Source organism: Grampus griseus (assembly GCF_964374135.1).
Source record: "Grampus griseus genome assembly, chromosome: 18".
Taxonomy (NCBI): domain Eukaryota; kingdom Metazoa; phylum Chordata; class Mammalia; order Artiodactyla; family Delphinidae; genus Grampus; species Grampus griseus.
The window spans coordinates 1,085,496-1,112,294 of record NC_139012.1 but is presented as its reverse complement, the minus strand read 5'-3'; the positions used below and the strand labels follow the sequence as shown (position 1 = coordinate 1,112,294).

The window sequence follows — 26,799 nt, the reverse complement described above, 5'->3', positions numbered from 1 at the left end:
AGGGGGCCGGGCCTTGCCGCTCCCGGTCTGTGCCCCTCTGAGCTAGGCGCGGGGTCCGCGCTGCACCCTGGCTCTGTGGTGGGGACACAGCTGGCACCTTGTCCCCGTGCAGGGGAGCGGGAGGGGGCAGCGCTGGCCCACGACGCCATCCCCCGCTGTGGACCTGGACCGCCAGCCTCGCTGGCCTTTGCTTTCATCCAGGGGAGCTTGGGCGGAAGACCAGCTGGCTTCAGCTGGGCCAGAGCCCTTGAGGAGGGGACATCTGTTGGCACCGGCCCAGCCTGAACGATTCCACCACGGCCCCGGGCCGCAGGCAAGAGGCTGTTGATGCAAACACGCGTGGCCGCCCGAGGGAGCCTGGGCGCTTACATAATGCGCTGAAATTTGGGGCTATTTTAAGCCGCCATGTGTGCTGTCTCATGAGCTGAGATTTCTGTACTTTGGGGTGTTTTCCCTTTTTTTGGATGCCTTTACCTCAGCTTGGAATAGAAAAATAAGGCACTGGAGGGTCCAAAGTCCAGTGTCGCTAAAATCAGACTTGCCGTGTCCCCACCAAGAGCAGAGCCCGCAACAGCTCACCGGGTGTCAGTTTGATGTGCGTGTCTGCCTGTCACAGTTCACGGTCACAACCCACGGATGAGACCCAATGCTGAGAGCTCGAACATTGCTCTTTGCCCAACAGTTGGATCAAGGTTTGGACCATCCTCGGATGGATGTATCTTTCATAAAATACCGTGTATACTCTTCTGGGATTCCATTTGAAATTGAACCCCTTTTTCTAAACTACAGGAGTTCGTGGAGGAGTTGGGGGGCAGCTGGGGACGTGGCAGCAGAGGGCGCTGATCTGTGTTTGGTGCCAGCCCGACTCAGCTGAGTCCGTACCCTAGAGCACACCTTGCAGGAAATCACAGTGAGAGCTGTTTCTAGTCTGCGTGGGGCAGAGCTCCACTTTTTGCTTGTCAAGCCTATGCCTTCTGTGTACAGAAAAGGTACCAACTGAAGTATCTAAAGCACCAGGATGTTTAGGTCATCCGGTGAATATTCCCAATGTAGCAAAATAATATCGTCCTAAACAACGCTGGTGACTTCCTACCGTGCGCCAGTTACTAGAGGTCTAAGCGCAGCTTGTGAGCACCTCTAGCGCAGGGAAGGCGGGAGCAGAGCAAGCTCCAGGAGGGCTTCCCGGCTGAGGTGACCCTGCCAAGAGCCGGGAGGGGAAGGAGGCCTTGTCTGGGCAGAGGGGTGGTGATCCGCCCCTCGGAACAGACGGGAAGGCGGGGGGCCAGGGCATGGCTCCTTCCGAGGGGCCTGGGGCGCAGGGGGTGGAACACAGGTCACCGAGGGGGTCGGGTCATAGCACCGCTCTGGCTGAGGACAATGCATGGACTGGCCCCTTGGGAGGCCAGCGTTGACTCTTGAAGAGCTGCGACTTCTAAGATAAGTAGCTCAGCAGAGCTGCTCTGTGGAGGGGACAGGGCGCCTCCAGCCCCGGGCTGTGCGTGGAGAGGCCTTCAGGCAGCTTCCCTTAAACTCACCTGCGCTGCCGGTGGAGGCTGGGCTTCAAGGGCCGAGGCCGCCTATGGATGGGGTCAGTGGCTGGGGGTCCGAGTCCAGGCCGGTGGGCAGTGCAGGTCCACACAGAATGTTCTGGGGGAGGACAGCTCCCCTGACGTGGGGAGCATTTGGTCTCATGATCGTCCTCCGACCAAAGAGATGCCCTTCCCGCCGAGTTCTTCAATGTCTTTTCCATAGCGGTGTTTATGGCGGTCTCCACGCTGTCCACCAGGAGGTGGGGGGGGTCTTAGACGGGCCCATCCTCAGTGCTCACACACAACCTGCGTGGGAGCCACCCTGGGAGCGAGGGGAGGCCTCTTCTCACGTCAGCCTGTCTGATTCAGACCCTAGGGTTTTCATCTGTTGGCACTGAGACACCAAGTTTCAAGTCTATATTCACCACACAAACTTGTGTTTTTTGACTGCTATCAGACAAGTGTTATTGGTCAGGGCTTGGCTGCTCTGTTTGAAATCAAGTGTATAGTCAGGCTGGGTAGATGTGACTTCGAGCAAAACTTAAGAAAGTAACATGCACTTGCACGTGGGGAGTGTTTTCAAACCCCGTTCCCTGAGGCACTGGGGTTCCACAGAGCTTCTGCTGCGTTCCACTGCGTTTAGCTGTTTTGTAAATGTAGGTGATGTCTTTGCATTGTCTAAGGCTCTTAGAATAGTAATTCAGAAACCAGCCTCTTTCTCTGCCTCCAGATTACATTTTAATGGTCCTCGCACCACCTCTCTGTTCCTCAGCCAGTGAAGGTCAGCCTCAGAAAAGAAACACTGTTACTTTCAGGTTACATAGAAACTATTGTAATCACTTGATTACTGAGTAAGTTACAAAAAGATGTTATTTTATAGCCTTCATCCCAAATCTTCCATATAGTTACTCTATTTTTATTTATTTATTTATTTTTGGCCGCGTTGGGTCTTCGTTGCTGCGCGCGGGCTTTCTCTAGTTGTGGCGAGCGGGGGCTACTCTTCGTTGCGGCGTGCGAACTTCTCATTCTGGTGGCTTCTCTTGTTGCAGAGCACGGGCTCCAGGCATGTGGGCTTCAGTATTTGCAGCACGTGGGCTGAGTAGTTGCAGTGCATGGGCTCTAGAGCGCAGACTCAGTAGTTGTGGCACATGGGCTTAGTTGCTCCGCGGCATGTGGGATCTTCCCGGACCAGGGCTCGAACCCGTGTCCCCTGCATCGGCGGGCAGATTCTTAACCACTGTGCCACCAGGGAAATCCCATAGTTACTGTATTTTTAAAATAAAGTTTTTGTTTGGGAATTTCCCAGAGCTTTTCATACAGATGTTTGACTCCAAGGGGGAGAAAATTAATTTGCAGCTATAAATTATGATTTAATGTATAGTTGTGTGTGTCTCATTGAAGTGTTCCCATTGGGCTGGGATCTCACAGTTACTCTCTTCAATATAAAGACTCAATCATTTAGAGACACGGAAAGACTGAAGCAGAGGACAAGAAGGGGACAGTCTTCTCCACGTTGACGGGACGGTGAGCACGGCTGGTGCCCCTCCTCCCGGGATGGAGTGGGCAAGTCCCCCACCCTGGGTTTCCTGGCCACCTGCCCTGAGTGGACCTCAGTGAAGGACAAGGGCTCGTGTTACCTTGTAAGCTCAGACCACAGCAGCTGTGAGGTGCGAATCAGGGCAATAGAACCGGGCTGAAGGCTAGAGAAGTGTGACTCGGTGTCGCCTCCAGAAAGAGACGCTGAAGGCGGTTTTCCTGAGGTAGTGGACGCCGGTCTCACGCCTGGTGGGGGGGCTACACGGCCCTCTTGCTGATGGGCCAGAGCCCCCCCGTCGGGATGCCCACCTTCTCGTCTCTGTCCACAACACTCAGCAGGCACCTGCTCGGGTGCTGGCACGGGGGACACGCAGTCCTGCCCTCCAGGGCTGTGATGGCGACACCCGGACACATTAGGGACTGTGGGGCAGGCGTGCAGGGGCTGCAGGGGGGAGGGGTGCAGGGGGGAGGGGCGGCAGGTGACGGAGGGGCGCAGGGGGGAGGGGTGCAGGGGGAGGGGCGGCAGGTGACGGAGGGGCGCAGCGGGGAGGGGCGGCAGGTGACGGAGGGACGCAGGGGGAAGGGGTGCAGGCGGGACGGGCGGCGGGCGATGGAGAGGCGGCAGGTGTAGGGCAGGTGCGGCCAGGCTGGAGACAGGGTGTGGAGTCACAGTGGTGACCAGCGCCGTGTGCTGGTGTGCAGAGAGGCCGGGAGGTGGGGTTGAGGTGCGGGAAAGCTCAGCTTCCAGGTGGCCGCGCGCTGGGGCAGAGCACACCTGAGCGGACGTCTGGGGGGCTGTGGTTGACTCACGGGGTGAAGATCAGTAGAGGGGATTGAGGTCGGGCTCCGTGAAGGGCCAGGACCCCGCCGTGGCCTGGGGAGGGTGGCTGGAGATCAGGCGCGTGGCGGCCTGGGCGGGAGGGCAGGAGGGGGACAGGGGGCAGGTGTGCGTCGGCCACAGGAGCGGGATGGCGAGATCCAGCCCGAAGATGTGAGTCGTGTTTGGAGACAGAGGACGATGGCGCGGGGCTCCTGGGCAGACACGGAGGCTGAGCGCTCGCTGCTGGGGTTCAGGGTGGCCGCCCCGATGCAGTGGGAGGGCGGGCCCTGGGGCCGCGGGGCCACGGCCTCGCTGTGTCCTGTTCGGGGACGGGATAGCGGAATCCTCCGACGCGGGGCCGGGCTCCCCGGGCCTCCCTGACCCACCAAGGCGCCGGGCAGTGTCCAGGTGCGGAGGCTGGGGAGGGCGTGGAACCATGTCGGGGGGTCAGGGAGCCGCGGGGTGGGGGAGGGGGACTCTGGGCTTGTTTGCGGCCAGGCGGGGACTTGTGTGGCTGTTCTGGGCGGGGGCTGTCGTGGTCAGCTGACATCTCGAGAGGGTCCCAGCGCTTCTGTGGGGAGCAGCTGGGCAGCGTCAGGTCAGGGCCGCCGGCAGGAGTGACACTGCCCGCCCCGCCTGGCCGGGGAGCCCTGAGCCTGAGCGCCCAGTCCCAGCGGCCTCTCTTTCTCCTCCTTTTTCTCTCACTTGAGGGACCGGTTCTCAGACCAAGGCCACCGGGTGCGGCCCCAGGGCCCTGGGCAGGCAATGCCCCTGTCTCAGCTTCAGTCAGGAGCAGGGCTCTGAACACTGCCTGGGCGGCAGAGAGCTCGGCCACCAGGACCGTGCGCTGAGGAAGGTGCTTTGTTATCCCCATTTGCACGTGGGGAGACCGAGGCACAGAGGTTAACCTGTCCAAGGTCAGGCACCTCGTACGCAGAGCTTACGTGAATGTGCGAATCTGCTCACGTGACCGTATCTACGGGTGTGCGCCTGGGTGTAAGCTTATCTTTAGCTCTGTTTTAGGTGATGCGTGTGTGTGTGTGTCTGTGTGTGTGTGTGTGTGTGTGTGTGTGTGTGTGGCTTTGTCTTTATTGCACAAGTGTCTTAGTTTCCTGGGGCCATCATAACAGATACCATAGACCACAGAGGGGCTCAAACGACAGGAATCTCCTGTCCTCCGAGTCTGCAGGCAGAAGTCTGAGATCGCGGTGTCGGCAGGCTGGTCCCTCTGCGGCTGCGGAGGGGTGTCTCTCCGTGCTCCCCAGCGTCTGGCGGCCTCTGGACACCCTCGGCCATGGTAGCCCCTGTCTCTACATCCATCCTCACACGGCGTCCCCGTGGGTCTCTGTGCCCAAATGTCCCCTTTGTATTTATAAGGACAGAGTCATGTCCGGTCATGGGCCTGCCCTGATGACCTCATCTTAACTCGGTCACCTCTGTGAAGACGCTAAAGACGTTCTGAGCCACTGGGGACGTGGACTTCAAAATAAGCAGCTGGGGGCACCAACTCAGCCTTAACAAGGGGTCAAAGCTCGTTTTTTTACAGTTTATTTTTTATTTTATTTTTAAGATTTTTATTGAAATATAGTTGATTCACAACGTTGTGTTCGTTTCAGATGTACGGCAAAGGGATTCAATTATACATATACATAAATATATACCTTCTTCCTTTACGTTCTCTTCCATGATAGGTTATTACAGGCGCCCCAGAAGGTCAGAGCTTTTGCCCTTGAAGTTGATAAGCAGCAAAGCACAGCTGTACCAAGCAGTGTGACTTTTGTGCTTTTCTGTAAGAAATGGTGATGCTCTAACAGTGCAGTGTCTGTAACCATTTCCACTTTAGTCTGACGTTGGCGTGCTGGAAACGCCCGCTCTGGTGGGCTGGTCCTCCCCGTTGGGACCGAGGGCCGGTGCGGGCGTGGGGACCCGGCTGGCAGCCGTGCTGCCCGCAGACAGAGCCGCAGCCCTCTGTCCCCTGCAGGCATCCTTCCCAGCAAACCTCCAGCTTGTCCTCGTCCTGCGCCCAACGGGATTTTTCCAAAGGACGCTCTCTGACCTCGCCTTCAGGTTCAACAGAGATGACTTTAAGATGAAGGTACCGGTAAGTGCTCACCTCCTGTGAGGAGTGGCCCGGCTCCACCTGGGCACGGGGGCGAGGGGGCCAGGGAAGTGGGTGTGAGCGACCCCCAGCTGCAGAGGGACCCCTTTCTCGCCTTCTCACTCCGGCCAGCACAGGGCAGCCCCTTTAAAGGCAGAGGTTGCAGGGATCCCTTAGAAGCTGTGCACCCAGGAAGCCTGCGTCCCCCCAGGGAGGCCGGCCCACGTTGAGCCAGGTACCCAGAGCAACCCAGTTGGAAGGGGTTGCCCGGCAACGCGCCCGTTACCAAGAGGACAGAGCCCACCCCCAGCACCTTAGAACCTCTCCAACAAGACCAGCCAGGTTTCTCTTGGAATCTGAGAATGCCGGTGTGGGTCACCGTCCCCGAGGTTGTCCCCTGCTCTCCGCGCTCAGGACAGAGGGTGCTTTGCCGGCCGGGGCCAGGTGTGCAGGCCACACTCAGCGGCCCTAGACCTCAGGCTCCAGGGTTTGAGGGGAAGGGGGTGCACCCGTTTTCGTAGCATCAAAAGCCTTGGTTTCTGATGCTGGGGGCAGGGGTCTGTGCTCCCCAGGCCGCAGCCCGGCCCTCCCTCCGCCGAGCCATCTCCTGGGCACCAACGTCTCAGGGACCCTGTGAGGCGGTGACATTTGCCCATATTTGGCGAGTGACCCTCGCTAACAAGAGACCCCGGGTCACAGGAAACAAGGCTGGGGTCCCACCCTAAGTGTGGTGGTTGCCCTGCACGTGGCCCCGTGGGGCTGAGCCCGTGAGTTCTCGAAACACGGTTTCACAGAATTCGTCGCCAGCATCTCCTGTTCCCTGGCCCATTTTGGATCATTCTTTAGAATTAGAGAAGCATCATCTCGGGAAGGCTGCTGCTACAGTGTGTCCACGTCAGTGTGCTGGTGCCTGTGCTGACGTCGGTGCTAAGTAGAAAACGTCCAGAGGGGCGGTGTGTTCTCGCCTTTTCTGTCGTGGTTCAGTAGACACGAAGCAGGTAGAAGTCACGGAGGAAGAGTGTTAGGTCCTTGGATAGTGGACCGACCCGTCCCTGGTCCTGTTGGCGTGAATCAGGCTGACCTGGGGGAACGGCCTTGCCGGACGGCAAAGAGAGACCAGATACCTCCGCTGAGAACTGACATCGTAGCCTGTTCTTAAGTGAAAGTTATGTCTCAGTCGGGGGGCCTCACGTGGGCCCCCGACGGCGGGGCAGGTGGTCCTCCGGGTCTCAGTGGCACCCTGACCTCCCACGTCGGGATACAGTTGACCTGGGACGTGTCAGGTGTCCCCTCGGCCCCCAGCGAGCTCAGAGTTTAATAAAACACGAGGTGGTGTCGAGTGGAGCGTGGGCTGAGCCTCCCAGGACCTCGGCAGCAGGAACTGACAGCTTGCAAAGCAAAGGCTGTATTTTTATCCAGGCTCATGGATGGAATGAACTCAGAAGGACAAGAGCAAGATAGGAAGTAAGACTCATCCGTGTGGAAGAGCCTCCGGGGCCACCTGTTCTCCCCAAAGGCAGCTGTGCCGTGCTGGGCACCTACCCCGCCCCCGCGCAGCCTCCCGGTCTCAGCAGGAATGCGGACAGACCCGCGGCTTTGGGGTCCGTGCGGCTCCGTTAGCACGAGGGCCCCCTCACCCATCAGATGCCCGGTGTCGGCAGCGTGCCCGGCTCCATCCAGGTCTTTGCTCGACCCCAGCAGCGGTCGTCTGGTGAGACCGGTCATCGTACACTCGTCTCACGGATGGGAGAGCCGAGGCCCAGGGGGCGCCGCGCCCTGCCCTCCGTGGAGGAGCCGGGAGACGCCTTCCGTCCACGCCTGCCTCGGCCCCTCCGTCTGCGTGTGCGGGGCGCTCTGCTTACGGGCGGCTCTCATCCTCCCCAGGTCATAATGCTGAGCTCCGTCCCGGAATTACACAGCTACATTGACAAGTCCCAGCTGACCGAGGACCTGGGCGGGACCCTGGATTACTGCCACTCCAGGTGGCTCTGCCACCGCACAGTGAGTCCCCTGCGTCCTCCGTAACCATAGTCAATCCAGCAGGGCTGCTTTTGCCTTAAGGTGCCGCCTGTTCCAAAGACCTCTTCCCGTCTACCCGGGTTTTCTCCCCGAGGATGAGCAGGTGGTCTCCGTGGACGTTAGTCCGAAGGAGGAACGCGAGTCATGAGTCGGGACTGGCTTTCCTGGGCTCAGGACAGAGAAGAAAGAAGGAGCAGCACGAGCTGGGTTCTCGGCACTCGCCCTCCGAGGAGGGTGCAGAGCCCGTGTTTGTGAAGGAGCCAAGGCCGAGGCGCAGGCGGGGAGACGGGCGGGGCTGCGGCCAAGCTTCCAGGCGCGGGAGCCGCAGCGCCCAGCAGCTCCCTGAGGGCGCTTTCCTCCCCACCAGGCGATAGAGAGCTTCGCCCTCCTGGTTAAGCAGACGGCTCAGATGCTGCAGGCCTTCGGGACCGAGCTGGCCGAGACGGAGCTGCCCAACGACGTACAGTCCACGAGCTCCGTGCTCCGTGCCCACACGGAGAAGAAGGACAGGGCCAAGGTGCGTGCGCAGGCGGGTGGTGCAGGGAGGGGCGTCTGGGAGGCTCCCGAGCTGGCTGCCCTGCAGGGAAGCTGAACCTCCCTTCCAAGCAACGTCTCTGGTTGGCCCTGCTGTCCTGCTGCCGGGCCCTGCTGATCAGGGCAACGAGACAGCATCCCCGGCACCCCGGGAGCGGGGGGCGGACTCAGACACCTGAGCCCGACCAAGTGGTCGCGGCACACAACCGGCGTCCTGGTCAACGCGATCGGGACTGTGCCCCCGAGGCCGCCGCGCGATGCGGGCTTTGAGTTGGTGGAGGCCGTGACCCACTGCTGGTGCTTGGCGGCCGCCCCCTACCCGCCAAGAGAGCCCTCACCCCGTCCGGCCCCCGGCAGCGGGCCACGGGAGCGGACACCGGGGGTCTGGTTTCCTGTTACCCTGTCCGGTCCCACTGCCTGGGAGACCCGTAACCCTAGCCCTTCCCCGTTCACGGTGGGAGCGCCTCCCCAGCACTGCTGGGCGGTCAGCAGAGGGTCTGGGGGACAGGCGGACGCCACCGTGTGCCCACCTGATTGTCGTCACCTTCACACTCCCCTGCGGGGCCGGGCGCCACGGAGCCCACCGCCGGGGGCCAAGTCCAGGGCCCGGCGGCCTGGGCTGATGGGCGGCGCGCTCTTCCCACAGGAGGACATGAGGCTGGCGCTGGACGAGGGGCGGAGCGTCCTGGAGAGCATCCGGGAGCCGCTGGCCCGGGGCCCGGAGCAGAGCCCGAACCAGGACCAGCTGGACAGTCAGAGCACCGTGCAGAGGTGAGGCCGGGGCCGGCGGGGTCAGGGCGGCAGCGCGTGGCCTGCAGGCGCAGAGGCCCTCGCCGCTTCCTCGTGCCCTGAGCTGAGGTTGCGAATGACAGGCCCAAACGGCCACGTCTGCACCTTTTAAACCAACACACTCAGCACAACCACCCGCCCCAGGCGGCTCCGAGAGACCCAGGGCGTCGAGGGCGAGGGCAGGGCCCCGGGGGGAGACAGACCCCGGCCCCCCGAGCCCTCCGACGTGCCCCCTCGCGTGTGGAGGGCAGACTGAGCGCCCCGCCCGCTTGGCGCTGCAGGGGCCCCGCATGGCTGCCGTCCCCTCTCGCAGGCTCCTGGCCCAGCTGAGTGAAACCGAGGCCGCCTTCGATGAGTTTTGGGCAAAGCATCAGCGAAAACTGGAGCAGTGCCTGCAGCTCCGGCACTTCGAGCAGGACTTCCGAGAGGTGAGAGGCCGGGGCTCGGGGGGCCTGCGGGTGGGCGCCCGGCACTGCGGCTGCGGAAGGCCGCTGACAGCGCGCGGTGAGAACTGGCTCGTCAGCCACGCGGAGCCGCGCGGGGCCGCGGGATGGGCTTGGACTACGTGAGTGATGAGTAAACCATTGCCGACGAAGGTCGTAGAAACTCTGTCCCGCGCCCTTCATCCTTCTCCATCATGGTGGTTTTAGCTGTTCTGGTTCCTTTGCCTTTCCGTGTAAATTTAAAATAATCTCGTCTACGAGACAAGATTTGCCTACGAGGAAATCCTGCTGGGCTCTGTCAGGAACGGTGTTGAACCTGTACCTCAACCTGGGGAGAATCAGCGCCTTCACTGTGCCGAGTCCTCCACGCAGTGAACGTGCGCGTCGGTCCATTTATTTAGATTTTCTTACATTTCTTTCACCAGTGCTGTGTGGTTTGCACGAGTTCAGTACGTGTTTTGTTTGATGTACGTGTTCCGTTTCTTAAGCAATTGTAGATGGTGTTGTACTTTTAATTTCGGCGTCCATGTGCTCATTGCTATCTGTGGAAGTACAGCTGGGTTTTTGTATATTTATCTCGTCTCCTGAAACCTTGCTGAACTCAATCTGGGAGTCGTTTGGTAGAGTTTCGGGGTTTCTCCACATAGACGATCAGGTCATGTGCAAACAGAAATGGCTTGATTTCTTCCTGTTTGATCTGTATGTCTTTATTTGTTTATTTTTTAAATTGTTTGCCCCGTTGCCCGGAGAGAGCTTCCACCGCTCGCGTAACGGTAGTGAGGGCGGGCGTCCCTGCCCTGCCCCCAGTCTCACGGGGAAGGCGTCTCGCCGTCGTTGCGCCTGTGGCGTCGGCAGTGGGGTCGCCGTAGAGGCTGCTTCTCAAATCGAGGAAGTTTCCCTCTGGCTCTGCTTCTGAGAGGGCTCCGGGCCCCGCCCCTCCCTGCGCGCCCCGTTTCTGCGGCATATACCCCCCTTCTTCTCTCCTTCTTCTCACTGCTCTCCCTGCCTGGTCTCTCACCCCCACTCCGTCGCAGGTCAAAGCCGCCTTGGACGTGTTGGCCCAGAAGATCACGACCTTCACCGACGTGGGGAACAGCCTGGCGCATGTGCAGCACCTCCTGAAGGACCTCGCCAGCTTTGAGGAGAAGTCCAGTGTAAGAAGGGACGTGGGCGGCAGGCGCGTGGCGGCCTGGGGACGCTGTGCTCAGTGTCACCGTCCCCGCAGAGGCCCCCGTCCCTGCCCTGAGCCCCGTGGGCAGGGGGAGGGGCGGCTACCTGGCCCACTCACCCCCACTGACCCCCGTCTCACCCTCAGTGACCCCCATCCCACCACCACTGACCCCCGTCCCACCCTCACTGACCCCCATCCCACCTCACTGACCCCCATCCCACCTCACTGACCTCCGTCCCACCCCACTGACCCCCGTCCCACCCCACTGACCCCCGTCCCACCCCCGCTGACCCCCGTCCCAGCCCACTGACCCCCGTCCCACCCTCACTGACCCCCGTCCCAGCCCACTGACCCCCGTCCCACCTCGCTGACCCCCGTCCCAGCCCACTGACCCCCGTCCCACCTCACTGACCCCCGTCCCACCCCCGCTGACCCCCGTCCCAGCCCACTGACCCCCATCCCACCTCGCTGACCCCCATCCCAGCCCGCTGACCCCCGTCCCAGCCCACTGACCCCCGTCCCACCCCCGCTGACCCTCGTCCCAGCCCACTGACCCCCGTCCCACCTCACTGACCCCCATCCCAGCCCACTGACCCCCGTCCCACCTCACTGACCCCCGTCCCACCTCACTGACCCCCGTCCCAGCCCACTGACCCCCGTCCCACCTCACTGACCCCCATCCCACCCCCGCTGACCCCCACGCCCACCCCTGCCGACCCCTGGCAGGAAGTGGTGCCCCTTTGCCCCAAGAACCAGGCTGAGCCGGTCTCTGGCGGCTCCACAGGCGGTCACGCAGCGGGCCCGCACCCTGGCCCTGGAGGGTGAGCGGCTCATCGAGCTGAAGCACTACGCCGTGGACTCCATCCGCCCCAAGTGCCACGAGCTCCGCCAGCTGTGTGACCAGTTTGCAGCTGACGTCGGGCGGAGGAGAGGGCTGCTGGGCAGGGCGCTGGATCTGCACGGCCTCCTCGAGGCGGTAGGCCCCCCAGCCCGGCGCACACACCCCACGCCCCGCGGCCCCGCGGGGACGCTCCTGCCGTGGGCTGGGCCCCAGGCACCGGTGAAAAACGGCCCTTTCCTGTGGCCCAGAAGGTCCCGTCCCGACACGGAAGCGTTTATAGGACTCGCCTGCCACAACTGGCCATTTCTTTAAGAAACCCAGAGGCTGACTGTCCAGCCAGTTCCCTGCACTTGGTCCTCAGCGTGGGTGCGTCCCGTCCCGGGCGATCCACTTGGTTTCAGGCCTGCGTCCCCCAGGGGAGCCCTCTGGACGTAGGGGCAGGACAGGGATGCTACGTCCTGCAGGTGGTCCCAAAGCACAGCGGTCAGCGGGCCACGGGAGACGCCAGGACAGCTTCCAAGGTGCCTTGTCTCCCTCCAGTCCATGAAGTGGTGTGACGAGGGCATCTACCTGCTGGCCTCGCAGCCGGTGGACAAGTGCCAGGCCCAGGACGGCGCCGAGGCGGCCCTCCAGGAGGTCGAGAAGTTTCTGGAGATGCGTGCGGAAAACAAGATCCAGGAGCTCAGTAAAATCTACCAGGACTACGAACCCATCCTCACCCGAGACCTGCTGGTGAGGAGACAGCCTCTCACCTGTTCGACGACGGGTTACTCTGATGATGCCCAGAGACACCGGGCGATCGGGGGGAGGAGAGCAGAGGGTGCCTTTCGGGCCGGACGTCGCTCCCGGGCCCCCCACGCCCCTACGGGGTCCCCGCCTGCGGGGAGGGCCCTTGCTCGGTGCCGACAGTGAGACGAAACCGGACTCCTCACTCGGCCGCTGTCTGCGCCACACCGCCGGCCGCTCGCCGGGCTCCAGGCCCGGGGCCCCTCCCCCCTCGGTGCCCCCCGCCTGCCAAGGGCAGCGCGGGGGCCACGTGCGTCGCGGCAGCTCTCGGGAGGTGTCCTGATGAGCCCGTCACCCCCTTCCCTGCAGGAGCACGTGCAGAAGGTCTTCCGGAAGCAGGAGAGTGTGGAGGAGATGTTTCACCGGAGACAGGCGAGCCTCAAGAAGCTGGCCGCCAAGCAGACGCGGCCCGTGCAGCCGGTGGCCCCCCGGCCAGAGGCGCCCGCGAAATCGCCCTGCCCCTCCCCGGGTACGGGCGGTCGCCCCTCCCCCTGGGCAAGGCCCTCCTTCCCCCCAGCCCATTGCGTAAATGATAAAGTGTCATCGGCCCTCGGCCTGCTCATTCCTGTGCTCACATCCGTGCCACTCCCCGTTGCTGTGGCTGGACGGGGACCGCCTGACTGTCGGGGCCTTTCCTGGGCTCATCCCGCCCGTCTGTCCTTGGCGCCGTAGCCGGGATGGTCTTCCCCTCGCGCAGCTCGGCCCTCCACCCCGAAGCCTCCTGGTTCCCCAGTGCAGCGCTTCTGGAAGGCACAGCTGGACGCGAGGCCTTTCCTAAGGCCCCTCCCATCACCTCCTGTCGGCAGACGCGCTGCCCAGCGCCAGCAGGGCTCCCGCTGCTTTCTACAGCTGTGGCTGGTGTGGGCCGTCGGCGCTGAGAGACCCTGAGCCCGGCGCGCAGGGCCCATTCGGAGGCCTCCAGGCGCCGAGTTCTCCCCCGTCACCTGGGAGCCGGGCCGCACTGGGAAGTGGTGGACGGTGGGCGCCCCACGCGCCCGGAGCCCCGTTTCCTTGCTCTGTACCTGACTGTGCTTTCCCCACCCTGCTTTGGGCTGCTCGCAGCTTTTCCTCCAAAAGTTAAAAAGACACACTCAAGAGCACACCGACGGTCCTGGATAAGCTTTTCACCTCCAGGCAGTAGGGTGCGAGGTCCCACTCCTGTCCACTTCTTTCCAACCCAGGCATCCGGAGAGGCTCCGAGATCCACAGTTCTGAGGGCAGCGTGCTCCGGAGGGGGCCCTACAGGAGGGCCAGGGTGAGTGCCCGTCCCCACTGCCCGGTCCCCTCCCTGCCCCCGGCCCCCCCGGCGCTCCTCCGTGCACACAGGCCAGCGCACCTGGGGGGCATCCTCTGCTCCTGCCCCATCCCTCCCTCCGGGCCGCCCCATCCTGCCTGCGGGGCCTTGACCGGCAGGAGGTTGGGTTATGGAAGCAGGGCGTCCGGCTGCACCTTCTCGTCTCTGAAAGCACGATGTGGGCCCCCCTTTCTCCCCAGAGTGAAGTGAGCGAGGGCCGGCAGGGCCGCGGCCGCTCCACTGGGGACGAGGAGAGCCTGGCCGTCCTGCGGAGGTGAGTGGCCTGCCTTTCCCCCCAGCAGGTCTGAGGACAAGCGTGACCCACCGGAGCTCAGCCCCTGGGGAGGGTCTGTACGTAAAGGAGCCAGAGGCGGTGGGACCAGAGGCCCGTGTTGTCCCTCCCTGGGCCCAGGGCACCCGGCTAGTGGATGCAGCCCCAGGCCACTCTCGCAGGGCCAGCCTCGGACCCACCCCCGCCGGCCCTGTCTCCTCGGGACGGGCCCCTCCTGCCGCCCACAAGCCTTTCCGACCCTCCGCTCCACGTGCTGGTGCCGGGCGTCACTTCTCTTTCTTGGTCTCTCCCCACCGCAATCCTGTGGAGGCTCTGCTCGCCCCACACCCGCCCTGGGCACCCCGCATGCTCCAGCCCCACCCAGATGCCGGGAGAGTGTCTGTCTCTGCACGGACGCACTGCTGGGCTCCAAACTCTGGGCTGGGCAGGAAGGCACTGCCCACGTGCTTCGCAGGCTGGCGGTCGCTCTCCCGCAGGGCCCCTGCCTGCCAGCCGAGCTGGATCGTCCATAGCTCCATGAAGGCAGCCTGCACTCGGCGCCCTCCTGCGCCCACTCTGAAACCCTGCTCAGACCCCACACTGCCCAGCCTCCCACAGGGATGTCCTCCCCGCCGAGCTCACGCCGCCCTCCCGCCCGCGGTGGGGAGGGAACCCGAGCCTTCCTCTCCCGCGACCTGTCCCACCCTGTGTGGAGCACGGGCACTTTGAACGGCGCCAGGGCCAGCTGACGTGCCGGCTGCCGCCTGCTCCACAATCCCCACCCTTGGCTCCGTTTTCTGTGCGTGAAAACAGGAAGCTTGGTCACAGGCAGTTAGAAGGTGGTCCTGGTCCGTAAGGCGAGGTCTGAGTGGCCGGTTTGCAAGCCAGGCCCTCCAGGGAGCCCTAACCTGACGGCACGTAGACGATCCCCAGGGGGTCGCTGCAGAGCCGCTGCCTGCGGGCGGCCGGCGGGGCCTCGGGCGCTGGGAGCCCAGGGCGCCTCAGGGGACGGTTGGGAAGCTGCCCCCGCATGAAGGCCGTCGCCCATCCACAGGCACGTGATGAACGAGCTTCTGGACACGGAGCGGGTCTACGTGGAGGAGCTGCTGTGCATCCTGGAGGTGAGGCGCCGGCGCCGCCGCGCCGTGTGGTCTCGTGGCCACGACACGGCTCTGCCGACAGCCCAGGGCTGGAGGCCACTCGCCTGTCCGTCCCCGGGACGGGGCGCTGGCTGCAGGTGTACTGGCACTGGGCCGTGTTTGCGGCCGATGGGCAGCCGTGCCTGACCCTCCCTGGGTGGGGGGCTGTGGCCTGGGGGCGGCAGAAGGGCTTCTGGGTGCGGGACTGTTCTATCGTGGGGTGTGGGCAGTGGTCACGGGTGCGGACACAGAGATGACGCACCCACAGGACTTGTCCTCTTCATGGAAGGTGCGCCTGAATTTACTGAATTTAAAAAGGTTCAAAGGGAGGAGGATGGAACCACCCTCCCTCCCAAAAAACATAATTGGTGCCGCTTCTAATTCACTCGTCTTTCTGGTGCTGGTCCGGAGAATCACCTTAGATGGTCAGTGAATGAATTTGAGGTGGATTCGATTTCTGAAGCCTGAGACAGCGTCACTTCCCCGCTTGGCGGCCACGTGGAGACCAGGCTTATGCAGGGCTGATGGGCCTGGGCTTCCCCGCTGACCCCTCCCCGCTCCGCAGGGCTACGCTGCTGAGATGGACAACCCTTTAATGACACACCTCATCTCGACGGGACTTCAAAACAAGAAGGATGTTCTGTTTGGAAACATGGAAGAAATTTACCACTTTCATAACAGGTCAGGCCCTCCCTCGGGTCGCCCACGGGCCTCAGGTTATGCTTTGCTGGGGGAGAAGATTCCTCCCTCCCTCTCAAGAGGGATAAGCGGACGGGCAGCGGGTTTGGTAGGGCGTGCCCAGGGTAGCTCCCTGGGCGGCGGTGAGTTACAAGGGCCGCCCACAGAGGGAGGAAGCGGGAGCTGGCCCCCCAGGTGTGCGCACTAGGCCCTTCTGGGTGACACCGAAGCCACACCCCTTGGTGACGCCCCTTGCCCAGCCCGTCTCGAAAGGACGGCAACACCACAAGTTCCTTCCTGCCCGCCCTCCCCTCGTGGGAGCACCCATGGCCTCTCTGTGGCTGTGGGGAAAGGGTGCATGGTCCTCCTGGGCCCGCTCACCCTCAGCAGTCTCGGGGGCTCTCAGGGAAGATCCGTGGTGGGCAGCCGTCTAGCAGAGAGAAGCAGGTTGGCAGCACGAGCCTGTGGTCCTGAGGAAAGGCCGCTGTGCACGAGCCCCTCCTGTGCTGCCCGGCCCTCCCCTCCGCTGGACTCCAGGAGACACTGGGGCTTCTGTCTGGTCACTCACTTTCACCCTCTGTCCTCAGCCTCTGTCACCTACCGCTTATAACGGAGGTGTCAGGTCTCACCTGAGCCGCAGCTGGAGGCTTCCTTTGGGGATTAGAGTGAGCAGGTGGCCTGGTCCCCCTGCTCCCTCAGCATCCTCGCCCTGGCCTAGGGTCTCGGCCCGTCCTCGGTTCTGGGGCCCTGGAGGGATTTACCCAGTGGACAGATGCGAGTCAGGAACCTAGAGGAAAACTCAGCCCGCAGGCTCAGGGGCAGTGCTTTGTGGAGGAGGGTCCCGGGGGCAGAGCCAAGATCCCTGACGTCTGCAGAAAACCCGCGGAGCACACGGGCTGTGAGGGCCTCGAGATGCTCCCGTCTGCTGCTGTGGACTCTTCATCCATGTTTGTGCTGATGGAGCGTCTCCCAACTTCTGTGTGAGCGCAACACCAGAAACACAGCATCCCCATGGGGCCACGGCTGCATGAACCTGAGAGTCTGGTGCAGTCGGGACCCCAGGCCCCGAAATCAGGTGGCGCGTCCTTGCTCCCACAGCCCCCGCGGCCATCCAGAGTCAGGATGAGTGCTGTCCAGAAAATGACGTCTGATGGCTTGTGACGGATGCCGTCTTGTGCTGGTGTTGTTCATGTGACCTATTGCAAACTTTCTTTGTCTAGAATATTCCTGAGGGAGCTGGAGAACTACATAGACTGCCCAGAGCTGGTTGGAAGGTGCTTTCTAGAAAGGGTAGGTGACTCTCAAATGCATACTTCGCCATGCCTTAACTCTTACAGTTACTCCTCGCGGTCATATGGCTTTAAGTTCTGTCACAGTCCCCGTCTAACCAACCGGAATCACAAGGACGAATGTTTCCAGTTTAGCTGAGACGCTTTGTGGTAGGGCCAGAAGAATGCAGTTTTGTCTGAAGCCAAATTAGCCCAAAAAAAAGAGAGACTATAAAGCATCAGCTTTGAGAGATGCCAGGATGACACAGCGTCTAAGTTTGGATTTGCAAGCGTACGGGTAGCTGACGCTCCTTCCTGCTGGGGTTGGTTTCGTGCTGGTCTTGCCGATCAGGACTCCCGCGCTCACCAGCTGACCCTGCACGTCACTCGTGCTCTGAAGCTGTAGACGCACCCTCCTTCCGGCGGGACGATCGCTAGCGTGGGGGTTTGTGGCGAGGCTCTGGGAGCGGGAGGGGATGCGGGATGCGGGATGCGGGATGCTGTCTCCCCCGACCCTGCTGCATGGATCCTGGTGAACTGCTGACTCAGCAGCAGGGGGCGCACTTCCTTCCTCCCAGTAGTGAAAAGGTCGCCTTCACAACGCAAGCCGGAGGCCGAGGCTCCCTGTCAGGAATTGGCATCGAGGGGCAGAGGGAGGAAAGAAGGGGCCATGTTTGTGCCCCGCTCGGCCTGGCCCTGGGGAGCGCCTCCCTGTGCTCTCTGAGAATCGGGGCTGGGGGAGCACCGCACCGTGGCTCGGGGGACCCGTGAGCGGTGCAGGCTCTCAGGCCGCCCCTGGCCTGCGGAACCCAGAGCGCGGGTGGAGGCGGCAGCCACTGCTTTCCCCAGCCCGCTGGCCGTCGGATGCGCACGCAAGCGTGAGCACCACTGTGTAGCTGAGCCCTGGGGAGTCTCTTTACAGAGTCGGTGCTGGTCCTGCATTTCTTTTCAGGCTGTTATCTCTGAGGCCAAAGCCAGCCGTATGGACCTAATCTTTTATAAAAGAAGTACCCAGACTAGGGCAGCCCTGAGAACTGAACTTCTGGGGGGCTGTTACCTGGCTGCCCGCCAATGACAGCCATGGCCTCTGAGATGGAGGCGTGACCCGGATTCGGGGGGAGGCCAGGCTGGTCCCGGAGGTGCCGTGCGTCCTGGCGCGGAGGGGCATGACTCAGCAGCGGGGTCAGCCCACCTCCGGGCGCTGAGGTCCCCGTGAGCGCAGAGGCGCCCTGCGACTCGGCCCCTGTCCCGCCGCAGATGGAGCAGTTCCAGGTCTACGAGAAGTACTGCCAGAACAAGCCGCGCTCCGAGAGCCTGTGGAGACAGTGCTCCGACTGCCCGTTCTTCCAGGTGTGTCTCCTGGCTCCCTTGAGCGGGGACGTTCCTTTACTGCTTGACTCTCAGACAAGGAAGAGCGTCAGCCGTCTAAGGCAGAGGTTCTGGTGGTTGCAGGAATGCCAGAAGAAGCTGGACCACAAGCTGAGCCTCGACTCCTACCTGCTGAAGCCAGTCCAGAGGATCACCAAGTACCAGCTGCTGCTCAAGGTGAGAGGCCGGGCGGCCACACCTGGCCGGGCGTCCCCCAGAGCCCCCTCCCCGCCTGGCCCCCCCGCCAGCCGCACACCATTTAATGGTGGCCGCCCCGACCCGTCCCTGAACCCTGTGGTCTCTGGGCACCTTCTTCCCGTCTCTGCGAGGCCCTGGCTCTTCACACGCCTTTGTGGAGGGCCTGTTGTGCGCTGCCCATTGTCGGGCATCAGGGACACAGGGGGCAACAGGCGGGCAGACCCTGCCCCACAGGCACATGCGAGGCTGCCTGTGTCCTGCTGTCTTGGGGGCCCAGCAGAGCAGATCCCCGAGACCTGAGAATGGGTGTGAAGAGCTGTAACAGATGTTCTTTCAGGGTTCAGATCTGGACGGAAGGAGTAATGGCTTAGAGGCGGGGAGACGGGAGCTGCAGCGGGGGTGGGGCTGGGTGCTCGCCCAGGCCAGGCGCTGCGAGGGGCCTGCCCTTGCCCAGCTCAGGGACAAGCCCGATCTGCAGCTGCGAGGGCTGGGGTGTAGGCCCGCAGCGGCCGGGAAGGTGGCTTCCTGAGGCGCTCTGGGGCCAGGGGCTCGGGCAGGCCCCCCGGCGGGGGGAGGGCGTGAGTGTCTGAGTGCGTGTGGGGTGTTGTCCCCGCCGGCGACGACTGCTCAGGGAGCCGCACACGGGTCCCGAAGGTCGGTGCCCGGGGCTGCCCAGGGCCTTCACCTGTGGGGCAGAGCACGGGCATCCCAGCCGCTCTCGGTGGAGTGGCGGGGTTCAGTGTCCAGACGGGCGTGGAACCTCCCCAGGAGATGCTGAAATACAGCAAGAGCTGCGAGGGGGCCGAGGACCTGCAGGAGGCCCTGAGCTCCATCCTGGGCATCCTCAAGGCTGTGAACGACTCCATGCACCTGATCGCCATCACGGGCTATGAGGTGAGGCCCCGACCCTGTCCTGCAGGGGGAGCCCACGAGCCGGCGGCGGGGCCTCAGGCCGTCCCGGTGCCAGCGCGGGCCCTACTCGCGCACCCCCCAGAACGCCGTCAGACCCGGTTCTGGCTGGGCCGCGGCCGCCTTGCACGCGGCTCACCAGCCTGTGCGGCAGCCAGGGCGCCTCGCCCCGTGGCTGCACCTCAGCGCAGAGGCGGCTCCGAAAACACCTCCCTCCCGGCCTTTCCCTGAACCCGTTTTGTTCTCGGTGACGCCCGTGTGGGCGCGACCTTGAGACCCCGCCTCCTGGCCCTCCGCACCCGCGTCAGGCCGCGCACGGTTCCTGTCCTCTCTGTAAATCCGCTCAGCACTCGCCTCTGTTTTTTCATTAATAGACTTTCTTTCTGGAGCAGTAGCGGGTTCACAGCAAAACTGAGGGGAACGCGCAGGGGTTTCCCACCCAGCCACCCCCGTCCGGCCCGCCCCGTGGAGTCGGGCGTTTGTCACAGCCGACGGCCTCCACTGGCGTGTCGCCCAGAGTCCACGGCCCACGGCAGGGTCACTCTGGGGGTTTGGACAAACCGATGACCTGTGTCCCGCACGGTAGCGTCACACAGAGCAGCCCACTGCCCTAGACACCCCTGGGCTCCCCTGTTCATCCCCGCAGACCCCCTGCGACCCCCGACCTTTCCAGCACACCACAGACTTGCCTCTCCCGGGTGTCGGGCCGTTGGACCCCGCGGAGTGCAGCCCGGCCTCCCAGACGGGCTCCTCGGCCGCACGTGCTCTGGGCGCTAACTGCACCCCACGCCGCCGCCTTTAGGGGAACCTGAGCGACCTGGGGAAGCTGCTGATGCAGGGCTCCTTCAGCGTCTGGACGGACCACAAGAAGGGCCACACCAAGGTGAAGGACCTGGCCAGGTTCAAGCCCATGCAGCGCCACCTGTTCCTGCATGAGAAGGCCGTGCTCTTCTGTAAGAAGCGGGAGGAGAACGGCGAGGGCTACGAGAAGGCCCCGTCCTACAGCTTCAAGCAGTCCCTGAACGTGAGTGAGGCCGCCCCGCGGAGACCCTGGGGCCCCCGCTGGGCCGCGACGCCCACCTTCTGGAGCGGGGGGTGCCCTTGCCCGGACGCCTACCGCCCGCCCCGCCCTCACAGATGACGGCCGTCGGCATAACGGAGAACGTGAAAGGGGACGCGAAGAAATTCGAGATCTGGTACAACGCCAGAGAGGAGGTGTACATCGTCCAGGTAGGCCCCGCGCTCTCGGGCCAGGCTGCGGGCTCTGCCCAGCTCCGTCAGGACCGCCGGTGAGCGTCTTCTGCTGAGAGCTGCTGTCTGGAATCTTCGGAAAGCTCTATTCCCCGGAGGCCAGGGCCCCGCCATTCGTTTGGGGCTGCCCTGGGCCGTCAGTCACTAAGCTGAGCCCGGGACAAGGCACAGGGACGCCGCGGGGCAGGGGTGCCCCAGGTGCCCTGCCAGGAAGTGGGCTCCTGGTCCCCGGACGGCGGGGGGTCCCGGCCCGCCTGGGCCAGGCATCCTCGCTGCCGCGCACGACCAGGCGCCTGCAGGGAGCGTGTCCTCCTCGCTCGCCGGTGATGGCGGGAGGTGGTGGAGTGTAAGTTCGCCCATGAGCCCGGGAGAGACCCCAGCCCGAGAGGGCGATCTGGCACTGGGAGGTGCCTCGCCAGTTGCCCTTGACCGTTCTGACGCCCTTGGCGGTCTGGGCCTGGGGGCCCTGGGGGTGTCGCAGCACCGCAGCGTGGAGGCCCCGGTGACCTGCACTCTTCACAGCTCACAACACCCAGGCTAGCGCGGCCGGCCGAGGGCCCCACAGAGCTACAGCGGGAGCGGCCAGGGGCTCGGCCGGCGCCCCGGCTTTGCACAAGCCCAGGGTCCTCAGGGCCCAGCCGCCCGCCTGCACTGCCCTCGGGCCCCAGGCAGAGTGGAGGTGGGGCAGCAGCCCGGCCGCGCTGGTCCAGCTTCTGGTCCACTTGCGGGATGTCAGACGCCCGTCGTCCTTGTGAGCTAGGGAGACGTCAGGGCCGCATCCCAGAGAAACATTCTCGGGGCAGGCCACGTTGCAGGGGCTCCCACTGAGTCAGAGTCAGAGACCGTGCAGGGTGCTGGCGTGGGGTCCGTGCACCGGCGCCCGCGGGGATGCCGCCCCGCATCGCGAGCGTGGCGCCGTCAGCCCCGATTCTGAGGGGCCCAGGCGCCTGCAGAGTGAGACCCTGACGCGTCCCTCGGGAACACACGCACTCACCTTCCGGTCTGCTTTGGCGGCACAGGCACCAACTCCTGAAATCAAGGCCGCCTGGGTGAGCGAGATCCGGAAGGTGCTGACGAGCCAGCTGCAGGCGTGCAGAGGTGAGGGCGCGGCCTCTGGGCTGTCCCCCGGGGGCCCGTTTATGTCCCGCAAAGCCTCCTCGGGATCCTTAGCCATCTGAGGCACCGCGGTAGCACCTGGAGGGGAAGGTGCTGGACTCGCGTTCCTGAGCCACGCTGGGCTCTTGTCCCCGCAGAGGCCAGCCAGCACCGAGCCCTGGAGCAGTCCCACAGCCTGCCCCTGCCCGCGCCCGCCGGCACCAGGTGAGGCCCGGCCGCGCGTCGGGGGTGTCACCAGTGGGAGCCAGCCCGTGCCACTGGGTCTCCGCGGCCCTGTCACCGAGCCTCCTGGTCATCGGGGTCGCTCTGGAGAGCGTCCCTGGGGTCGCATGCTGCTGGGTCAGTCCCGGCAGGTCAGCGTCAAGGCGTGTGCCTCTAGCCCTATCCCCAGCCCAAGGCCCGTCCGCAGCATCTCTGACCGTTTTCCATCCGGGCGGTATTTCCCATCACGATCAGTGCGCGGCGGGCGTCTGTTCCAGAGAGCAGTCCAGCGCCAGCACTGCAGTGACGGTAGTGTCCCAGGTGGGCAGGGACCCTGGGCACGGGAGGCTCAGAGCCAAGGCTGAGGCCCATGGCTCGCAGACAGACGCAGGGTCACATTTCACGCTGGCCTCATCGTACCTTTTCTGCCCTTATTTTTCCTTTGTTATTTTATTCATTCACTTACTTGTTTACTGTTTCTTATGTAAGCCACGTCTAATTATTCATGGTTGAAATAATAATGATGCTCTAATAATGATTAATGGTCTAAATAAATAAACCACAGAACAATAGCTTTAAAGGAGAAAGGGCCCCCCCAGGGGAAAGAAAACAACAACAAAACCGCCTCCTACTTAATAGTCAGGGAGGTGGGTTTTGTTCTCACTTGGCTCCGCCCAGAGTCTGGACATGAGTGGCCGTGGCCGTGGCCCTGCGGCGGGAGACACGCAGCCCGAAGGCCTGGGTAGAAGCTCAGGGAGGTCTCCACCCTCCTCCTCACAGACCTTTGAACGCCAACCAGGCAACAACATTCTCTTTCTTTTTCCATGTGTCTGATGTCCTTAGTCCCTCTAAAGGGAACACAAAAGACGTCAGAAAGTTGGAAGAAAGAAAAACGGACCCGCTGACCCTGGAGGGATACGTGGGCCCCGCGCCACTGCCGAGGCCCCCCGAGAAGGGCAGAGGTGAGTGTTGGGGCCAAGCCCGGAAGTGCCGGGAGCTGCATCGGGGGTCCGCGGCGGGCGTGTCAGGGCCTCACAGCCCCCGGTGGGCACAGGGAAGGTTCACGGAGAGCGCGGGGCCCGGCCGCCTGCACAGAGCACAGGGGCCTGGGCAGGGGGCCCGGGCGTGGCCGCCTGCCCTCTGGGGCCGCCCGGCGCCCTCTGCACTGCCCTCTCTTCCCCGCAGACGACGCGGTCACTAGCTCTACTCCAGAAAGCTCTGCGCTTTCCAGAAAGCGCCTCACCCTGCAGAGCTTTGCTGCCCTCAAGGGTCAGAAAGGTAAAGGTGCCTGGCCCGGCCGGCGGCGGGCTTCTGGGCGGGGCGCGCCCATGGCTGTCTGTCATCCATCCGTGTGCCGTGCTCATCCGTGTGGACGGTCTCGGGAGGGGCATCTGCCTCTCGCGTGGGTCACCAGCACGCGTCTGCCGCTGAGTCGCTCTTTCCCTGACGCTGGCGGGTCTGTCATTCGTGCAGCCAGGGCTCTGTTTTCAGGGCCTTTTCTTTGCAGAGGTGGAGGTGAGCTCTTCTGACAGAGGCCCGCCTGCCAGGAGCTGGGACTGTCCTTTGCTTTTCTGGTCCAGCTCCTCCCTTTCCTGCCTTTTCCCGTGGGGTCCCCGAGGGCATTGCTCCCCCTGCCAGAGTGCGAGGCATCCGCTTCCCTCTGGGCGTTTCTAGTGCACAGGCGGGTTCAGAACACCCGATGGAGGTCTCTAAGAGCTTGCCTGGACTCCTGAGCAGTGAATATGGGGGAAATACGCCCAGACAGCACAGGAGGCCAGCCCTGAGGTTCCAGGCGGGTCGCTAGAGGACTCCCTTCCCGATTCTGAAAGCCCGTCTTGTCTAGAGGTCTTTTCATTGGTCCAAATACTGGAGGGTTTTTTCTTTTTTTCCCAATTTATAAAATATTTTTAAGTTGACCTCAAACAAACAAACAAACAAAAAGACGGACAAATCCAGGTCCTTATACCTTGCTGGGTTTGGCGAGCATGCGTACTGGGCATGCTCTACGTGGAGCTCAGAAAACAAACCAAGGGGCCGCTTACCTAAAGCTACGATGCCGACGCAGGGCCATCACCCGCCCGTCTCCCCCTCCTGCTCTCCTGGGCCTCCCCCTGGACCTCTGGATCCCTCCGCCAGCTGAGCCGTGTTCCCAAGAAGCTGCTTTCTGAGTCACTGGAAAGCAGCCTGTTGCCGCCGTGTGTGTCTCACCCCAGCATGAGCTCGCTGTGTCTCCTGCCCCCTTGGTGCTCCGCTCGCTCCTCACTCCGTCTCTCCCGTTCTGTCTCTGCTCTTCCTCCTTTTGCAGCCTCTCCTACCAGTCCCGACAAAAAAGCTAAGCGACACCAAGTAAAGAGCGACCCAACGCCTTTTGGTTTACGAGGTAGAGTGGCTCCGCCTCCTGGACTAGCCTGGCGCCATTTCCCCATCCGGTTAGGGACCCTGTCTCGCCATCTGAGCTGCCCAGTGAAACAGGTCCCTCCCAGCCAGGAGCACAGTCACTGTTTTGTTCAAAGCCTGACGCTCCGGCCACAGGTACCGTGGTGACGTCACGCTTCTCGGTCCGAGGCCTCAGGCCAGGTGTGCCCAGAATGCGCAGAGCTGCCCACGGGCCACCAGGTAGCAGCTGCTGACACCTGGCTGGTGCCTGGGCTGGGCTGGGCTGTCTTACTCAGTGGCTGCGGGGCTCCACGTCCCAGGCCCATCCTTCCTCACCGTTTGTCCCCATGCTTCTGGGGACGCAGACAGATGGGGTGAGGTTCCGTATTGGAACTTGGGCCTTTGTCTCTCTTGCCCTCATATTCTGAGGGCAGAGCCCCCCCCAGGGAAACCCAGAGCCCCCCATCTCCACCCGGCCCAGGTTGAGGGTCTAAGGCTCGCAGACAGGGTTTCACTCTGTGAGCTATCCCGCGCTTCCAGACCATGTGATGGTACTGCCGGGCCAGATCCCGACGCAGACCCCCCTCGGGCCTCAGTCCACAGTCCGCGCTGCAGGGACCCAGGCTGCAGGGACCCAGGGCTCTTCCGTGGGCAGCTGGAGAGCCCAGAGACCCACCCCTACCCCAGCCTGCACCCAGTCCTGCAGACGGAGCCCCAGGCACTTGGAAGTAGAATCACCTCCCCACCACCGTCTCCGTCTCCGGGAGGGGCTGGACTTGGCCATTAGTGTTCCTGCTTAAGGCCCAGAGGTGCCCGAGGCATCTCTCTGCTTTGCTGACTCTCCTTGTGTGGGAGGCTGCAGTCTACTCCCTTTGAGCCCAGTGTGTCACCTCTGCGAGCTCCTCTGCTCACCTGTGAGACAGGTGAGGTGACCTCATGTCCTGGTAGATGAGTGTTAGGGCCTTGAGCTCAGGCCCAGCTGCCAGCCCCCCTCCCTCCCTCCTCCTCCCCCTCCCCCTGCCCTCCCCCTTACTCCCTCCTCCTCTCCCTTCCCCCTCTACTCCTTCCCCCCTCCCCTCCCCTCCCCTCCCCCCTCCCCTCCCCTTCCCCTCCCCTCCTCCTCCCCCTCCAGCTCCTCTCCCCTCCTTCCCCTTCCTTCCCCCTCCTTCCCCTTCCTTCCCCCTCCTTCTCCCATCCATGGAATCACTTCAGTCCACAGCAGGTGACAGGGAGCTGCAGGCCGTCCTGGCTGGCACTCTTGAAATTGCCAAGTGCTTGCTTCCTGGAGTTGCATCAGCCCCTTGTTTTTTCAGTATCAGTGTCAGCGACTCTTTTACTGGAACGAGAGGTGACCGTATTCACGGTTCCTTGGCCTGATGTCCTCCTCGAAGCCCCCAGCATCCTACGTGGATTAAGAGCGGGCCACGGGGCTCAGTATCTCATGCTTATTCCCGTGTCACTGTGTTGACACAGGGACCGTCCCACTTGTTAGCAGAGGGTCACTCAGAGGCCGCGGGTGGCCGGGTGTGACCGAAGGGCAGAGCCGTCTGTCCACGCAGCTCTCCAGTGAGGGTTTACACACCTCGTTTCCAGGGGCTGCCCTCTGCCCAGGCAGCAGCGTCGTCCTTCTGCCTCCGCTGTCCCCCTTCGGACACATGCTTCCATTTGGCCGGGAGCCCTGTGTCTATCGGTGCTGGGCTGGAGGGTGGACATTTGTGGCCAGCTGCCTGGCGCCGGGGCCCCTGGTGACCCCCACCCGGCGTCCGTCTGAGCTTCCCGCCCTGGGCGGCTCCGGACGTGCCGAAGCAGGCGGCGAGCGTGGTTAATGGCTGGCAACCCACGGTCCCCGCTTCCCGCTTCCTGCATGGACGCCAGCCGCCGGGGGCCAAGGGTCGTGCTCGCCACCCCTGCCCGGCTGGAGAGGCGGGGCCAGAGGGTCTCTGGGCGCCGGGCCTGGCCTGGAGCAGGGGCTCAGTGCTCTGCGGGCTGGGGGGGGATCTCTGGGTCCCAGCTCCCTTTTCTGTGAAGACAGAGGCAGCTCCCTGACACCGCTTTAACACAAGCTTGTCACTGCCAGCCTTCAAAGTGTCGGCCTTGGGACAGCTGCCCCTCTGTCTGCACCCTGACTGCAAGGGGTGGGGGGACATGCAGGCATGCATTCTGC

At 63.2% G+C, this 26,799-nt stretch overlaps 1 protein-coding gene across 1 annotated transcript in view; it reads left to right on the top strand.

Annotated features, from left to right (window-relative positions):
- Positions 1-26,799, top strand: part of MCF2L (MCF.2 cell line derived transforming sequence like) — a gene marked incomplete at its 3' end in the record, with an annotated part of 38,123 nt that overhangs the window by 5,469 nt on the left and 5,855 nt on the right. Inside the window, exons 3-26 of the mRNA XM_082675350.1 lie at positions 5,867-5,986; positions 7,868-7,984; positions 8,370-8,519; positions 9,183-9,307; positions 9,639-9,753; positions 10,803-10,922; positions 11,724-11,915; positions 12,321-12,512; positions 12,876-13,035; positions 13,748-13,821; positions 14,061-14,134; positions 15,186-15,252; positions 15,836-15,951; positions 17,169-17,238; positions 18,474-18,566; positions 18,669-18,761; positions 19,551-19,676; positions 20,494-20,715; positions 20,829-20,921; positions 21,962-22,040; positions 22,196-22,262; positions 23,103-23,221; positions 23,445-23,537; positions 24,565-24,639. Of these exons, the coding sequence (XP_082531476.1) occupies positions 5,975-5,986; positions 7,868-7,984; positions 8,370-8,519; positions 9,183-9,307; positions 9,639-9,753; positions 10,803-10,922; positions 11,724-11,915; positions 12,321-12,512; positions 12,876-13,035; positions 13,748-13,821; positions 14,061-14,134; positions 15,186-15,252; positions 15,836-15,951; positions 17,169-17,238; positions 18,474-18,566; positions 18,669-18,761; positions 19,551-19,676; positions 20,494-20,715; positions 20,829-20,921; positions 21,962-22,040; positions 22,196-22,262; positions 23,103-23,221; positions 23,445-23,537; positions 24,565-24,639 (2,644 nt within the window). The 5' untranslated portion in view covers positions 5,867-5,974. The remainder of the gene's footprint in view (positions 1-5,866; positions 5,987-7,867; positions 7,985-8,369; positions 8,520-9,182; positions 9,308-9,638; positions 9,754-10,802; positions 10,923-11,723; positions 11,916-12,320; positions 12,513-12,875; positions 13,036-13,747; positions 13,822-14,060; positions 14,135-15,185; positions 15,253-15,835; positions 15,952-17,168; positions 17,239-18,473; positions 18,567-18,668; positions 18,762-19,550; positions 19,677-20,493; positions 20,716-20,828; positions 20,922-21,961; positions 22,041-22,195; positions 22,263-23,102; positions 23,222-23,444; positions 23,538-24,564; positions 24,640-26,799) is intronic.